Here is a 17,950-nt window from a genome sequence, read left to right on the forward strand (position 1 = left end):
ACTGACATTCAAAACAGACAGTAGCTAAGCTGCAGTATTTATATAGTAGACTACTTCATACTCTGAAAGATAGAAACTAATCTTCTTTAGACATGCTTTACCAAGTGTACAATTGGGTCACCTGAAAGGTTATTATAAATAGAACTACTTGGATAAATACAAATGACATTATAATTTGGTATCACTGTCTTGGGAAGGAGCCTGTACTCCTGCAACGCTCTCCAGCAAATCAGGCACCTTTATACTCAGTAAATCCTGCAATATCAGCTGAAAATGTGGGAGACTGTGTGTATTGAATTGAACCTGGCTGGATGCCAGACACCCACCAAAGCCTCTCTATCACTCCCCTCCACAGCTGGACAGGGGAGAGAAAATAAAAGAAAGGGTTCATGGCTTGAGGATAAGGACAGAGAGAGATCACTCATCAAATGCCATCATGGGCAAAACAGATGCAAATTAGAGATATTAACTGAATTTATTACAAACAGAATAATGAGCAGGATAATGAGAAATAAAATAAGACCTTCCAAACAACCCCCCCAACCCCTCCCTCCTCCCCAGCTCCACCCCCTCCCCAGCAGTGAAGCAGGGGAGTCAGGGTATGGGAGTTATGGTCAGTTCATCACACATTGTTTCTGCTGCTTCTCAGAGAGAGGAGTCCTTCTCCTGCTCCAGTGTATTTTCAACAAGTATTATAATTTATATAGGGAACTGGTACAGCTGTTAATTATCTCTTGTTTGTATATTTTATTTTGTAACTCCAGGATTCTCTACTGCCTTTCTGTTTGTGCAAGAAATATCAAAATATTTATGTTTTAAGGAGAATAAGTTCAGGAAAATTTTTAAGGGAAAAGATTTCTTGAAAGATTCAAGGAGAAAGTCAGATATATTAACCCCATTATCTAGACCAATTCTTTGCTTTAATAATGTTTCTGCCTCTACAGTTAAGCACTGTGGTGGAATTTTCTTAATACAGGGATACTTTGTGGGGCAAGGACAGAGGATGGATTATGAACCACTTGGTGCACATTTCCTCTAAAGGTGAGAGAAGCAAATTAGCATTAGCATTTGTTCATTCATTAGGTAAATTTAGTCACCGTTACATTAGTAGTGTTTGCATTGCTCCTTTTATCCCACACAAACCAGGGAGAGTTTTTTGTGCTTTTTGGCAGACAAGGAGGTTTTACTAGAATAGATGCTGTTTAAGAAGGAACAAGTTTTGAGTGAGTACAGGTGTTTCTATAAAATAAGCTATGAAACACATCTTGATCTTATTTACTTACATTTGTGGGGTTTTTTAAAAGGCCCTTGGTGAATGCACTCATGCAACATGCACTGAGCACTGCCTGTAGCCATGTGCCAGTGGAGCAGGGTGTTTGAGTGGCATCCACATCGCACAGCACAGGGATGCCCTTGGCACCCACCTGTGAGCACTTCTGGTGCTTCTGGAAAATCATGAGTTGTGTCACTTGCTGCCTCTTGCTGGCACACAGGGAGCTTCTGGTGTCTGAGCCCACACTGCCTGAAGAAATGTCCTAAAGCTGCAGCTTCTGCCCAAACCTGCTGTGAAACCTCAGGTGTGCTCGTCAGAGGTATGAACATTTCAGTCTGTATGTGTGATGGGCCTGTAGTGACACTACAGAACAGTCAGGGGTCTTGTTGGGAGTTTTTCTCTCCCTTCTGTGATTTTGGTCTGTGGCTGTGGCAAAGCACTGCAGGGTGTTCCTCGTCTCTACTCTCTACTCCAGGCAAATTTCTGGAAAGCAGACACTGGGTCTATGGCAGTGCCTAATGGGAAATTTACAACTAATAGCAGTGGGGAAAGTTAAGAAAATCTTGGGAAGGTGAAGGAGTTGGGTTTGAAACTGATGGTGTTTACAGGAGACAGGGGAGAAAGCCCTCTTATACTTAGAAAAAAAATGGCTTTCTCAAGCAACTTGCCCTGAGCAGGGAAGATGGGAAAGGTGAAGCAGTCCTGGAAGAGGAAAGGCTGAGCCTAGGAAAGCCAGGCTGGCAAAGCACCCAACAGGCTCTGCTTGGCCAGGTCCTGAGCTGGGGCACATCAGTACCTGTGCCACAATTCTGCAGCTGGATCCAAACCAGATTCCTGCTGCACATGAGGAACCAGATTTTGGGACAGCTGTCCTCAGGGCTTGCTCTGCTGCAGGAACAGCACCACAAACACTTGTAGAGGCTCACCCTCTGCTTTGGATTCCCATGAGGTTGTAGCCACAGATGAAAAGCAGAGGTGATTTCTCTTACAGAGCAGCCTGAGAAATGTGGCAGGAAGGTTGTATATTCATCAGCAAGGACTGCACCATTCAGTGGTAGGGCAGCATCTTCCCCAGCCCTCTGATTCCAGCTACCATCATCATATGTATGCCAGAAGCCTTTCTTCCTTGGGAGACTCAAGACCTCCACAAATTCAGACATCCCTCCTATTTGTAGAAGTTAGCCATTAATAGGAAAGGCAATTAGAGTTAGTTAACCAAGATACTGGAAGACGCAGGCACTGTACCCATCCCATTTAGACATTGCAAAGGAAATACCACAGGTTGCACTAAAAATGTGAAAGTCCTGACAGTCTGCAAGCATGCAGCTCTCAATCCTGCCCAAACCAACATTTGGGGTTAACACTGTCTACGCCATTTGCCCTAACAATTTCAAGGACACTCACGCAAATCACTGTATGCGTGATCTTATCCCATATTTATTACCTTTAAAGCTCGAAATCTAGGTACTTCCATCCTGTCAGACTTGTCTGCGAGCTAATAAGTAATTTCCAAACACCAGGAACCCCGAGTGCGATGCTCTCGGCGAGGCCCCTGCCCCGGAGAAGCCGCTGAGCGGGCGCTGGAGGGAGCTGCAGCCCCGGCTACCGCCGCCTCTGCCGGCAGCCTCCGCTCGCTCCCCAGCACCCTCTGTTCCTCCGGCTCCTCACAGGCTAAGAGGACGAGCAAATTGGAATGATTTAAATTGTATCTATCGCTGTCACTTCAGTTCAAGAACGCTGTCTGTTTAAAGAAATCAGACTCGTTTGTTAACCACTAAGTAAGAGGAGATTTACAAAGCCATGCTAAACAAACGTTAATTCTAACAGTGGTTTACAATTTTATAGGTCACATGACAAAAGTACAGAAGCTACTTTGTGAATTAAACATTATTACTGCCACCTCATTTGAACCTTCTTTAGCATGCATATTTGTTTCTTATTTCCAGTTTGAATAGAAATTGGATAAAATTCTGTGCCTAGCATCTGCCTCTATCTCATTTAGAAATAAATTCCAGATCAGATGTGACAAAAGTAGTGGGCTACCTCCCAGCCTTAACAGCTGTCCCTTGCTATACCTTGGAGAGGACCATGCTACTGCTACATTCTGTACAAGTGAAATTAACTGAAATTTAGATTGAATAACCAACACCAGCTTTCTGGAGAGAAGAAATGGAAACCTTAGTAAAGCTGAGAGGTCGCTAAATGAATGCTCTTCACTTGGTGAGTTTTTCTCTTGCCATATCTTTCTTCCAATGTTTGCATAAACTGCATCATCACAGATAAGCTCCCTCTGAAAAAGCCATTGCATTTCTAAAAGAGAGGCTAATGATTTCTTTCAACCCCAAGGCCCTGTACCATGGCAAGAGGTAATATAATATTCACCTTATTCAGGCAGACAAAAGTGAGTTAATCACTTACCTAGAATATATAGCTTAGGCACCAGAGTCCATAAGCCTTTTTCATTTGGCTGGAACAGCTGTTATACTCCACCAGTCAGTGATGACAAGGAACTCAAAGTGAAAATGTAATGATGCCAATAAGACAGAATTTCTGATTACTTCTTCCTTCTCTGTACTAGGAATGCCCAAGCTGGATGCATCCCAGCTGGTGCTGTACCTTCAATCAAACGTTTACCATTTGCCAAAGAGATATAATTGTCTGCCAAGACAACCCAACTTGCATATAAGTGCTTCAGATGATTATCCAAGTTCTTTGCAGCATTTTTTTAATGAATATTTATAATTTTATTTTTTTAAATGAGACTTTTCAAGTACTGGGGAATAGCCAAAGGGTAAGTGAGAGCCATAGATTCATCTAATGTTAGTCATAAGAAAAATAACATGGGCTTAGTTTAGGAGGGTTTGAGTGCACCTTGCATATGTGCGTCTGGAATAAAAGGAGCTTTTCTCTCTTGCAAATGAAGACATGTGATACAGGGACTAAAACAGTAAGCCAAGCTCAAGGTTGACATATTTTCAAATTTGCAGCAAGAATAGCAAATATAAATGGACTAGCTTGTTAGCAATGGCAGGTGGATTCACAATCATTTGGACTCTTTTGGGCAAAATTCTTCAAATTTCTTCAAATTCTTCAAATTTCTCTAGAAATCCAACTTCAAGAGAAACAAGTGGCTGCAAAAAGGGGAGGCTGGACAAGACTGGGGCCAGCCCTTACAAGCTCTGAGGTTGTGCAGTCTCAGAAGAGTCATGACTTGTGAGCAGACGTGCACTTCCATCTCCCCTAAAGGATGATATGGACACATGGCACAGGAGGGTACCACAGCTTGGGAGTTAGCAGGCCAGGGAGTCCAGAAGCTACAGTGTCTCTAATTTTTGTGATTCACATGGCAAGTGTGGTGAGCTCTCTAACTGTAGTTGGCAGAGTAACAGGTGGATTTCAGTGGCATCTTGCCTGAGTTCTGCCAACAGGTCACTGAGAAAGATGTTTCTTTGTAAAACATTTCCATTTCAATGAATCAGATCTTTCTGTTGAAACAGAATGTTTTGCTGAAAACCTGTTGTGTTGGAAAACTCCCAGCCATGTCTTTCTCTCCTACTCCCATGGAGAGGAAATGCGCTGTCTCCAGCCTTTGCTTCCTCTTTTGATGTTTCAGCCATCCTGTGCTTCCTCTTGTGCCCACTCAGGGTCCATCTCACAAAGGACACATCTCTTAAATAGCCCAAATATTTTGTACTGGGAAGTATATGAGATCTTCAAAAGGTATAAAGAGAAGGAAACAGTATTACTCCAGAAGAGAGACACAGTACAGATGTGTGATGGGAATACATCAGCAACTGAATAGGAAAATCCAGCCTTTTCTGAAGGACACGTGTCATTTCAATTCCTGAAATACCAGTTTGCAAAGAGATGTTTGACACCATTTGATGGCAAACACTAGTAAACCATTTGAGGAACAGGGAAAATCCTGTAACAGCCCAAACCTATCCCCTAATGTTCCTGAATTAAACCAGGGGTGATTTTGGCTATAGCTGAATTTGACTTCTGACTGCAGAGAAAAATGTGAGATCCCATCAGTATTTGTCATGACGATAGTAGGCAATTTAGGGAATTTAGCCCTTTTTATTTTTTATATTTGTGTCTCACTCCCAAATGCCAGTCTCTGTGAGTGTATCTATTACTTGTAAGCATTTAGTAATCATTTGTGAACAAATGTTAGCATTTGGTCTGGTTCCATCTGTCATTCCTAGTGGCGGTCTGCCTGGCCACGTCATTGCACAGAGATGTGCCAGTGGCTTTTCCCCCCTCCTGACAACTCAAATTCATTGGATAGAAGAGATATATTTGTGAAGTATTTTAAAATAAGTTGTCAAGAAGGTATTATTCCAGTTTAAAAGGTCAACACCCTGCTAAGGCAGGACTGTTCTTCCCTAAGTACAAGAAAATCTGTTCAGGGTCACACGCTGCTGGTGTCCCCCCACAGTTACTCAGGGGTGATACTGCAGTGTGCATATGTTTATCTGAGCCAGCAGCATGGTGTGCCAGCATGGGGTCGAGTGAGGCTGCAAACTCCTCCGGGAACAGAAAGAACTGTAGACACAGCCAACATGTACTTGGGCATGAGCAACAGTTTTCAGTTGAACTTTACCTTGGCCCCTTTCACCAAAAATTCAGTGAAGTAGCTGGCACCATGTGATTTAAGATTTTTAAGCAGCTTACAAGAGATGTAAAAAATCAAGGAAAGCGTCCTTTGAAATATAGGCATTGAGTGTGTTTGGCCCTTTGTCAAGGCTCCCAGGCCACTTGGCCAACAAATTCATAGAGTCTGTAGAATGGCAGTTGCATACTTCTGTTTAGTTTTGAAAATTGTGTATGTGGTATATCCCACAAATCTTACTGCTAGAATGTCTTTATCATGTTTTCTTACTGATCCATTGCCCACTACCCCAGTTCATCACTTTGCCAACAAATTACTGCAGGGTCTGCATGCATCACCTCATTACACACAGCACTGCTGCTCCCAGCTAGCATCCATTCATGCTAGAAAACTGAAAGCCTATATATAGATATGTCTTTCCCAGCTGTGGTTATATCTTTGACTCCCTTGTGGATCTATGGATGATATTGAAATACTTTTAGTTTCAAACTCTGGGCACCAGATGTATGCTACATTAGTTAAAAGTAAGAAAATGTGTTTGCTAGTTCAGTATATGGACATTTTGCTCTCTTACAAAAATAGGAAAAATGTTTGTGCCTATTTTCATAATTGTCATGAGTCAAAATATTCATCTGAATTAGTTTAGTTCAATAGAGCACTTGAGCTTCAAATAGCACAGGAGAGCATGTACAACAGGAGTTGATGTCTTTGATGTTGCATTAGCTTTTTTGTGAGATAATCTTGCTAGAAAACTATTTCTGTGGTTTTGACACTGTCAAAAATCAGGCCTTTATAGCTCAATGGAACTGAAAAAAATATTAATTTGTTTCTATACTTGCCTTTCTACATATATTTTTTTTCTTTATTTCACTCTCTTTGTAGGCTCAATGGAGCAAATCCTTCCATGTTTCAAGCTGGCACAGCTCCACAAAACAGTTGTGCCATTTATTTCTAGCTGGGGACTGCCACTGGGTGCAAAGCTGCTTGTACTGAAGCTGCTGAAATTACTATCATTATGTTGTTTCTTGGCACGGACAGGAAAAAGATGAGTGAGTGTTTGGGGGGCTTTGTTTTAAGTGCAAGAGGCCACTTATTCACGCAAACTGCTGAAAGCCACTGGGAAGTAAACACAGTGAGGAGAGCGAAATTCTTGGAAAACTAGATCTCATATTTAACTTGGTAAGGAGACAAAGCCATTTCTTAATGAAACCTAAAAAAAACTCCAGGTCTGCCAGTTCCTTCAGAAAGGAAAAGCCTTTTTCAATGTGTTAAATTAACACTGCAGTACCTATTGTGCCATTGCTTTTATGACTCTTACAGAAATATTTCCCACAGCTCCTGCAGGAGCTACTTATGTAGTGCCAATGCTCAGAAAAACCATCACGTGGTTTTCCTCCACCTGAAAAACAATTTTGAAGATTTGTTTCACGTGGTCTGTAATGCTATTCACACTGTTCCTGAAGCTGGGAAAATAACTCTTCTTCAGACACAAAATTAGAGTGATCTGAAGGAAACTTGTTTCGTCTGGCAGCTAGTAGTTTGAAGAGCTTAAACTGGATGCAGGTTGGTGGACAAAACATTGTCCACCTCTCACGCAGCAGGGCTCCTGCAGCTTCACAGACCAAGCCAAGTGGCAGGTCAGTACCAAGCCAGTGCGTGTGACATCTGGTCTAGATGTTGCCTTGCAACCAGTTCAACATAGCACCTCTTCTGAAGATGGCATTTCTTCACACACTTACAGCAAGGCTCCAGCACAGCCAGGGAGCTGCCCTGGGGCTCTGACAGCGGTACCGCCTCCAGCTGCCCGGGTCCTGCCCAGGACCCAGCACTGCACAGCCCTGGCGCCGCTCTGGCTTTGCCAGCAGGGATAGGATCGGCTACACGTTCATTCCTCATGATACGGTGCAGTCCTTTGCAATAAGGCTTCGACTCCACGATACGGCATGGTGGGCACGGTGTTATTTGGTCGAAGGTTGGACTTGATCATCTCGAAGGGCTTTTTCAACTTTAATGATTGGACGATTTGTGCATTTTCTCGCTGGATCGTGACCCGAAGCGGCGAGGAACGTGCCGTGGGGCGACAGCGCCGTGTGAGAGGTGGCACTGCCAGCACGGCCTCAGGGGGGTGTGAGAGGTGCCACTGCCAGCACGGCCCCAGCGCGGTGTGAGAGGTGCCACTGCCAGCACGGCACCAGGGGGGCTGTGAGAGGTGCCACTGCCAGCACGGCACCAGGGGGGCTGTGAGAGGTGGCACTGCCAGCACGGCCCCGGCACGGTGTGAGAGGTGGCACTGCCAGCACGGCCCCAGCGCGGTGTGAGAGGTGGCACTGCCAGCACGGCCTCAGGGGGGTGTGAGAGGTGGCACTGCCAGCACGGCCCCGGCACGGTGTGAGAGGTGGCACTGCCAGCACGGCCTCAGGGGGGTGTGAGAGGTGCCACTGCCAGCACGGCACCAGGGGGGTTGTGAGAGGTGGCACTGCCAGCACGGCCTCAGGGGGGTGCGAGACGTGCCACTGCCAGCACGGCCTCAGAGGGGTGCGAGAGGTGCCACTGCCAGCACGGCCCCGGCACGGTGTGAGAGGTGGCACTGCCAGCACGGCCTGTGCCGGCAGACCAGCACCCGGCATCACCCGGCGTGACGGACTCGCGGCCGTGCCTAGCGGTATCCGCCCCGAAGGTCCTTCACCCAGCTGTATATTTATATATAGTTTTATATTTATGTTTATATTTGTTTATTACTCGTCTATTTCCTCGTCGCCACTCCCGAGTCTCGTCAGTGCCCCACACCCGGCCCGCACCCCTTGCCAGAGCGGCTGCGCCGGGGCAAGCCGCAGCCCCGCGCCGGTTCCTGCGCCGCGGAGTTTCCGCCGCCGTGTCCTCCGCTCCCCCCGCGCCGCGCCCCGGCCGCCAGGCGCGTTTCCACGAGCCGCCCATGAGCAGCATGGCGGCAGCGGCGGCGGCCTCTCCTGCTGCCCGCGGTCTGTAGGTGGCGCGGCGGCCGAGGGCGCTCCCGGGCAGCGGCTCCGGCGGCGCCTCCGCTGCGCCGCGTCCCGCGCTCCCCCTGCTCGCCGGGGCCGCGGCGGGGGCGGCCGGGCTGCGCTGCGCTGCGCTCCGCCCCGCCGTGCGGGGGTGTCTGGGCGCCCGGGAGCAGCACGGCTGCTGCAGTGCCGCGGCGGCCGAGCGAAGCGGCGCAGCTGAGGGTGCCCGCGGGGGCTCCGCGGAGGGAGGAGAAGAGGAGGGCGCGGGGTCGCGGGTGCCAACGGCACCGAGAGGCTGCCGGGACCGGGACCATGGCGCTGCAGAGCCCACCGGCTGCCGCCGAGCTGCCCCCCGGCTCCGGCGAGGGGCATCCGCCGGGAGCGGAGCTGAGCCAGGGCAGCGCCGCGGCCCCGTCAGCGGAGGAGGGTGGCGAGGAGGAGGAAGAGGGAGAAGGGGAGAAGGAAAAGGAAAAAGAAAAGGAACAAGAAAAGGAACAAGAAAAGGAAAAAGAAAAGGAAAAGGAAAAGGAGGGAGAGAAATTGCCGCCCATCCCGTCGGCGTCCACCGCGGCTGCCGGGGTAAGTCCCGTCGGCTCCCGGGCAGCCGCCCGCGGGCCCGCCTGTGCCATCCGTGTTCGTTTGCTGTGTTTGCCGCTTCATTTGGGAGGAGAAAGGGAAGGGGGGAATCATCGTCTTCGTTTTCTTTCATGTTCCTTTCCGTTGAGAGGCTTTCATTCAAGTTTCTTAAAAATAACAAGTGCATCTGTAAGCAATGACATAATGAAGCTATAAATTCTCCATCCACTTATAGTTAACATTTTACAACGGTCTGCTCTGTCGGGTTAGTCATGACTGAGGGTTTGCAGCATTGTGAATGTTCATTAAGGGTTCTCGGGGGTGGAGGGTTTCAGCTCTAATACACTTGATGGAGAGAGAGGTAGCTGGGGAATACTTCTGTATTTTTAACTTTTTCTTTAAATATCTTTCCAGTTTTTGTGTGTTGAAGCAAAGATCACAGAACATTTTGATGAAACGATGAATGAATTAATGCAGAGAAAAAAATGGAGGAAGGATATTTGCCAGAATAACTTCCTTTCAGAAACCTTTTTTCAGGTTTTTAATTATACCAGAGTTGGGCTTTTCTTTCTGCTGTCTATACAATATTACAGAACATAAAATTTTCCCAAAAATTCCCATTCCCAACGTGAGCTGGATATCTTACATAGCTTAACAATAGAACTTGTGGTAAGTTACTTCAGTCCAACAACAGAACAAAAATGTTACTAATCCTGTACTAATACACTTAGGAGATTTTAGTTCAGCAGTTCTGATAGGCATTGGACTTATTATCATTTAAATTCTCATTTATTTAAATTCATAATTTGAATTTAAAAGATTGCACATATAATATTTATGACTGTCAGGAAATAATCATGATGTTAAACTGAGTAATTGTATGCAAACTGCAAACTCCTTGGAGCAATTCTGCCAATTTCGTGTTTTGCCTAAATGTTCCAATCTTCTGAAAGACTTTCAGCTTTGTAAATCTGTCAGAATGTGCAAGAATATGTTTATTCTTGTGATTCAAATACCAATTTGGTAGGAGAAATCTGTAATGGACAAGTGCACAGGAGTTTTTTCTACCTTTGAATATCTCCACCTTAGACTTTGAATGGTAAAAGCCAGTCCCTTAGAATAAAGATAAAAGTGCTGGCCTAAAATGTGTCAGGCTTAGCTCAGCTAATGAAAAATGTGTGCCCTTGGATGGCCATGTAGAATTCCAGCTACCTTAAAGAACCAGGAGAGCTTTGTAGCCGGACATGGGTCAGGTACCTCTGGAGTGTTGGCCGCAGGCAGGAGCTGTGGGATCTGTAGAGGAGCTCTGGCCTGGCTGGGTGTGGTTGTGTGTCAGGTGCAGGGCAGGGTTTGAATTTACCAAGAGCCTTACTTGGGGTTCAGTAGCGTGTTACAGGGGGGATAAAGAGAGAGTTTTGTGGAGAGATGTCATAGACTATCACCAAAGAGGTGATAGTTTGGGTGTCAGCATTCACATTCTGGAAAGAAACTTGTGGAAAGCTAAGTGATTTGCTCCCTAATAAAAGGAACAATTAGAGACTCCTGTAAAGGAAAAACAGTCTGAAGTTGCATCTTTCAAGCTATGAATGGAAGGGAGAATCCTGCTTCTAGTGCAGCCTGTTGTACTCTCAGATGCCTTTGGGAAATCTGAGTGTCCTCCACATCTTGCACAGGGAAGAAAATCTTTTCATCCTCACTAGTCTTTGCAAGCCATATACATAAGGGTCTTGAGTAAGCAATGTTAGGGCTAACACAGGATTTTCCAGAAGCTCCTCTGATGATCTTTGTCTCTTCTGAGAAATCAGTCTGTATGTGCTCTTTGAAACATTTTGACTTGTTTTCAACATTTCATTTAACTTCAATAATGAAAATACTGTTTTATAAATTATGATGTTAGTAACTCTCCGGTCTTATGGAGGGCTTAGTGCTTGGAAAACTTCCACTAAGAAGCCAGCAGAGTTGTTGGTTATTAATATGGTCTTAAAGCAGGACTAAAGATTACTTTGGTCCTCTCACTCCCTCCTAGCATATTCATTCCTTTTGGTGGGTGGGAGGGGAATGGTGGATGTTCAGTTTTCTAGTGGCAGTGTGCTTATAGAGTCTTAGGCTCTAAAAGCTGTGACCTCCTCCAAAATTTTTAAGTATGACATGGTGCTGTGCCCTAGATTACTCCCTCAGGGGTTGTCAGAGTTTCTCATTAATGAGTGTGAAGTTTCTTTCTAGGGCCTCCCAATGAAGCCTTAATCCACATGTTTATCTAATATTCTTGAAACAGGATGATGGAGGTGAAGAGGGGATGCAGAGTTTGTTCTATGTGATCACTGCTGAAGGAGGTGGCAGTAAGGAGAAAGTTTTTAAGAAACTCTTCACCTGTAGTATTTCAGTGATGTGTCTGGAGTAAAACCTAGAAAGCTAAGTCAGTCAAAAAGGCTGTCACAATAATTTATTTAACAAAAACTCCTTTTTTCCATTATCTCTGCTATCTATTCCTTATTAATCATAATTAGACTAGTCTGTGCTTCAGAGCTTTTTTGCCTGGAGCACACATTTTGTGATCGAGCAGATTAACCTCAGATCTGGAGTTGTTTAAAAGTTCTTTTTCAGTCACTAATGTTTGTCCAGGGTCTGTTTTACTCCAGTCATGTGCCAGATGATTTTTAAGAATCATCTTAATGATATTTCAAAATTTATAGACTAAAAAGAAATGCTAATCTGAAAATTACACTGGTAATTACATTTTATTTTGGAATGTTTGTTGCATGTAATGAATTTAAAACTAGAGATTGAAAGTTGGTAAAAATAGAAATTTTATAAATTGAAATCTGATCTTTTTAAAGCCAGAAGTCCTGATGATTGCTCAAATTTACAATTTAGTGAGTTATGAGCCATGGAAAAATAGCTGTATGTGGCAGAGTTATTTAAAATTTCTGGCAGTGTACCAGCTTGCGTACACTGTGGTGTGGTAGGTTTATGGGCTGGATTATTACCCTTGGTGTTTTTTCAGGATGTTGTGGTGGAAGTGAAATGCTTTTCTTAGATCTCTGACTGCATGTCTTAGTCTAAATGTATTTCTGTTAAGGGAAAAGGGAAATGTATTGGTTCAAAAATGTTGATAGGATATTATATGAGAACATATATTCTCATTTGCAGAATTAAAGTTTTGGTTTGTGTGGAAACATTTTCCTAACTGAGAGCACAGATGCCAGATATCAGGAAAATGAGGTTTTAGGTTACTGTGAGGTTGAAAATCATGATGTGCAGGAAGTGTATGTATATTTTTTTCAGTTGATCTACCTTCTCCTGATATCAATTGATGACTTGGAATTGAGAAGAAAATTAAAATATTCATCATGATATTTCTGTCATCTTGGGCAAGCCTCTTAACCCCACCTATGCTTTGCGAATTCTGTAGTGAATAATTATATCTAATAGCACCCCGTGCTGATTAGCCAACAGACTAATTGGCACAATCCTTTGGAAGTCTGATGTGTGATTTCACTTCTGTCTGCTGTTAAAACACATTAGTTCTCAACACTTCCCAGCAGAGACTTGTGCAGGCTCCTTGGTGACAGCATGTACAGGTGCTCAAGCAGGGAGTCTTTTAGCACTTTGTTAACCAAGTTTTGTTGGTAAGCCTTTCTTCAGTGGCAGCAGATGCTGACCATTTTGAATCATTAGGGAGTTTTAGCCAGGTAGTCAGTATTGAACTTTTTTTAGAGGTTAGAATTTTTGGCCCCACATTTTAAGTCTAGGGAAATTTGTCTAAACTACTTGAATATATTAGGGCTATTTGGAAAAAGGAATATGTGACACTTTCTTCTGTTTAAACTGAGAAGTGAGAAGTATAAAAGTAGACATTAGGATGCAGAAAGTTAGAATATTATTGACAGCATCCTAATTGTATTGTGTTTTCCTCACAGAAATCCAAGGACATCTTCATATCCTCCAAGTTAATACTTGAGTTTTTTAATGTAATTGAAAGGAATTTTATGGTACCTCTCCTGAATCAATTTGAAACAAACTTGCAGAATCATTATTTATGTTTTATTCAGTTATTACCAGCCTGATTTAAAAGAATTCTGTGTAAAAACCTCACTCGGAAGATTACTACAGCAGTAATGTATTAGCCCTTTAGAGCATACTGTCATCTTAATTACAGGGGTTGGAGGAAGGAGCCAAAAATCAGTTTTCCACTTTCAGCAATTTCATCACAACTATCAACCAAAAGAAAGAAGGCATCGGAAACAGAAATTCGCCTACGCAACTTGTTATACCCAACATCAAAAACGGTAAGAGAAAAAAGACCTGTTACTTAGTTACCAAGTTTAGAAGGTGCTCAGTTTTCTGCCAGTATTTGTATTTTGGTAGTGTCAGAAAATCTGGAAATCTAGATTTCATTAAATTATGCTGTGTTGTACATTGTAGAGGCAGTGAGATATATGATAGCCCATCCTCAGTGGAGGTTGTGTCATAGAGACAAGTTGGGTAAGAAAAAACAAATAGATCTGGAGGATGAAATAACTATCTGAAATTTTAAAGAAAGGTACTGATTCAGCAGTTTATCTGCAGATATTTGTCAAGCTGCAATCAGGCAGTGTCTCTAGAAATTTTCAGAACTTTGGAGATAATTATTTTATTGCCATCTGAAGGATGGTGGGAATGAGGCAAGCATAAGACTTTTATAAGGGAGGCAGTTGCTGAGAGATGGTGTTTTTCAGTGAAGATGAAGGCCAGTGATGGCAAAAAGTAAAATGCACAGGAAACAGTGAGTTCTGAATAGCTTTATAAGTGAAAAGGAATGTTGTTGTGCTGTGATGAGGTAACAATACTTGATGAAAAGATAGACAGTGTAGCTCTGTATTAAGTATGGTAGGCTAGGAAAATGAAGCCTAGATGGGATGATGCTGTGGTTAGACCTGGAATTTTTATTTGACTTTTGGGCTAGGATTTCAGTAATTTGGGACTTCTCGTAAAAGACTGCACAAACATTTGTCAGGTTTGTATTGATCTTGTCTCTGAGCAAGTCCCCTTCAGGCTTATTGTGCTGTGGTTCACTAAGTCTTTATAGCACTCAGTGAAATTGAGGCAAGAAAGAGACTGCACTGAGAGATCTCAGTAGTGCAACTTGGAAACAAAACTGTTGACAAGTATTGTCAGTTTCAGAGTTGTACAGAAAAAGGTGGTTTATAACTTGCAGCATTAGATTCTTACTAAAATAATATTTTATTAGTCCCATTAGCTATACTGCAAAACTTTCTGCATTGTATCAAGGAGATTTTCTTCACCAAAGTTTTTGATCATCTCTTAAGCAGCCATGCACAGCTGAATCTTTACTTGATGTAACTGGGCAAGAAGCCAGAAATTACTGTTTTTTCTTGTCTTGTAATATTGTGTTATTGCTGTTTATCAACTCAATACATAAAATTTCCCATTTCTGCTCAATGAAATCCAGTGATGGATCTTAATTAGTATTCTTTACTGGCAGAAGAGCAAATAAATCTATGTACAAATAAACTTGAATGATGACAAAACATACTGAAGTTGACCATATGTGTTAAAGATACTATTAAAAATTAATTTTAGTGTATGTAAATCAAACTGCATGTATTTCCAAGAAGATGACATTGCTGACAGGGTGCAAGTTACCAGCTTAGCAGCTGCAGCCTCAATTTACTGAATTGAGAAGCAGTGTCTGTCAGCAGATGTCTCTTCTACAGATGTAGAAGGAATCTTTTCCTCATTCAGTGTGTTCAGCTGGTTATAACTCAATATTTAATCCATTTAAAATTGAGAAGACAGAATGAAAATTAAATCAAAAAACTTGTTATTCTCAGAGTATAAAAATAAGACAAATTCTTAGATTCTTTAAAATCAATCCATCCTGCTTTCAGAGAATGGTGTTCAACAGCAGAACATATGCATGGTTGGATGGTTTGGCACCTTGGCTTGGATTAATTTATTATCTATATGTCTGCTCTGTTTTTTTCAATTACTACTCTTTTCTTAAAATGGTTAAAATTCCATCTGTGAGAATGGACAAGGTTCCATATCAGTAACTGATGCATCCTCAGGTGATTGAGGGCAGCTCTGATCTGTTATCTCATGAATGGTGGCTGAGTTAAGTCACACTCATGACTCTGTCATGAGCATGAGAGGACAATCACCCTGTCATGAGCATGAGAGAAAAAAATCTTCTTTTGGATTCATGGGACTTTTATAGCATCTGTTTCCCTGCTGTGATAAATGGAGTAGGCAGCAGTGTAGTGATACTACTTTGATGTTTAGTTAATTAAAAAAACCCAAATCTTTAAAAAGGCTTAGAGGGGTCTTATACAATTCATAGAGGATTTTCATTAAATATGTATGACTTTTGAGGACACTTTTATTTTATATAGTGTCTTTTATCCCAAACATATGTCACAATTCATGTAAATGCTTTTAAAAATGAGCAGCATAAATCAGACTGTAAGAGTGTTTGAGGATGTTTGTGAAGACACTGTCAAAATGAGTGTTGGAAATGCAGTGGAAATATTTTTTCATGTTTTGGGTGGGCTTACCTTGGCTGACTGCCAGACATCCACCAAGCTGCTCTGTGGCTTCCCCTCCTCAACAGGACATGGGGAAAAAATAAGATGAAAAAGCTCATGGATTGAGATAAAGGCTGGGAGTACACTTTCCCATTTTCATCATAGGCAGAACAGACTTGAGGGTATTAATTTATTGCCAGTTAAACTAAACAGAAACAAAACTCAAAACACCTTCCCCTTCCCTGCTTACCACACCTTCCCTTGTTCTCAACTTCTCTCCAATTCTGCCAGCAGCCTGATCAGGCATTGGCTCTGCACTGGCTGCAAGGGATTCTCTGCTCTAGACCCTGACTCTCCTCCTCCTTCTCCTTCTTTTCCACTCATGTGGGTGTCTGTAGGGTAATTTCTTTCTTTTTTTTCTTCCTTTTTTTTTTAAATCCTTCCTCTCTCTCAGCTGCTGTGCGGTTTTTTTTTACGCTTTCCTAAATATATTGTCACAGGGGTCCTATACCATTGTCACTGCTGGGCTCAGCTTTGGCCTGTGGTGGATGTGTTTTGGAACTGTGTTGCACATAGAGGCAGCCTCGTCTCTCCTCTCACTGTAGCTGTTGCCAAGTCTTGCCATGCTAATCTGATCAACTATTCTCAGATCAAATAGAAAGGAAGGAGTAGAAGAGAAAGGCCTTGGCAAAACACTGCCAATTGTACTAGAATAGGTAGCCAAATGTGTTAAAAAGAAGTATTCAAAGATGTTTCTGTTTCACCACTAATTCTGTGTAAGACAAAAAAATTTGCCTTTTCCATTTAGTTTTCTGGAGAGATTCTCTATGGAAGCTGTAGATGTTTCACAGTCATCTGTAGCTAAAATTCTATATCACAGTGTCGAAAAATGGACCGAAGTCTTGTCCTTATATGATAGTCGGACTTTGGTATGGTTGTGCATGAGATTTTTCTTAGCTGTAAGGAGCACCAGTGTTGCAGTTTGTATATTGAAAATTTACAATCTATGTTGGAAATACAGTAATTGGCATCACTGCTGTTTTTGTTAGTTAGACAAATTTTCTATCGTGTCTGCATATGCACATAGTAAGAAATCAAACACTTGGAGTTTTATTTTTTTCCTAGTATCAGTTTATTTGTGTTAGATGCGTTGTATTTGCTCTTCTTTACCTTTCTTTTAAGGGCGGGACCTACCAGCTCTTTGCCTGGATGTACGGCAAAAGAAGCGCATGTCGATGGATACGTTACCCCAGGAATTGAAAGCACCAATTCCTCCTGAACCTTCCCTTCCAATTCGAACCAAAACTGTGAAAGATTTTCAGTAAGTTATACTGCTGTTCCTAGAAATGCGCTTTCCTCCTTTCTTAGGAATTCTTTTCGTTTTGACCTAATTCATACATTTGATTTTGTTAATCTCAGATGAGGAAACAGTTTCAGTATGACTGGCAAGGAATTAGTCTGGTTGTGGTGGTGGGATTGATAGCTCTGTTGCTGTGAAAACCATCAAAATATTTTTTCTAGGTTGAAGTGTTGTACCACACAGAAAATGGCAAAACATACACTTCAGAATTAGAAATGCAGGGAGTGTTTAGTTTTGGAAAAGAATATGTATGGTTTATTGTAGGCTGGCAAAGTCCATGCAGTCTTAAGTGTTTTGGTTATACTGGCAATTATTTCTCTCTTCCATGTTTGAAATTTTGTGCTTCCAGGGAGGAAAAGGGACCCTTTTTGATTATTTGGTGTGTATTTGGTTGGAAAGAAAAAGAGCTGTAAAGGAAAATTTGCAAAGAGATGATCCTTTCCTGGTATTCAGGTGATCCAAAGAGCTGAATTTTTTTCCACATTTAGATTTTTGTATCTATTGACTATTGCCTCTAGACAACCTGTGGCAGTGTTTGTAAAAGGCTTCTTCCTTACATCTGATCTAAATCAGCCCTCCTGCGGTTAAAGCCCTTGTCCTGTCCATTTGAATTCCCAGCTG

At 42.8% G+C, this 17,950-nt stretch overlaps 1 protein-coding gene across 2 annotated transcripts in view; it reads left to right on the forward strand.

Moving 5' to 3' along the window:
• Positions 1-9,035: 9,035 nt before the first annotated feature.
• Positions 9,036-17,950, forward strand: part of HECTD2 (HECT domain E3 ubiquitin protein ligase 2) — a 33,020-nt gene continuing 24,105 nt past the window's right edge. For both annotated transcript variants that reach the window (XM_071439113.1, XM_071439114.1), the window contains exons 1-3: positions 9,036-9,445; positions 13,602-13,731; positions 17,152-17,290. In XM_071439113.1, the coding sequence (XP_071295214.1) occupies positions 9,179-9,445; positions 13,602-13,731; positions 17,152-17,290 (536 nt within the window). In that variant the 5' untranslated portion in view covers positions 9,036-9,178. The remainder of the gene's footprint in view (positions 9,446-13,601; positions 13,732-17,151; positions 17,291-17,950) is intronic.

Source organism: Agelaius tricolor, unplaced genomic scaffold (assembly GCF_023055355.1).
Source record: "Agelaius tricolor isolate 1412-34295 unplaced genomic scaffold, bAgeTri1.0.p SCAF_13, whole genome shotgun sequence".
Taxonomy (NCBI): Eukaryota; Metazoa; Chordata; class Aves; order Passeriformes; family Icteridae; genus Agelaius; species Agelaius tricolor.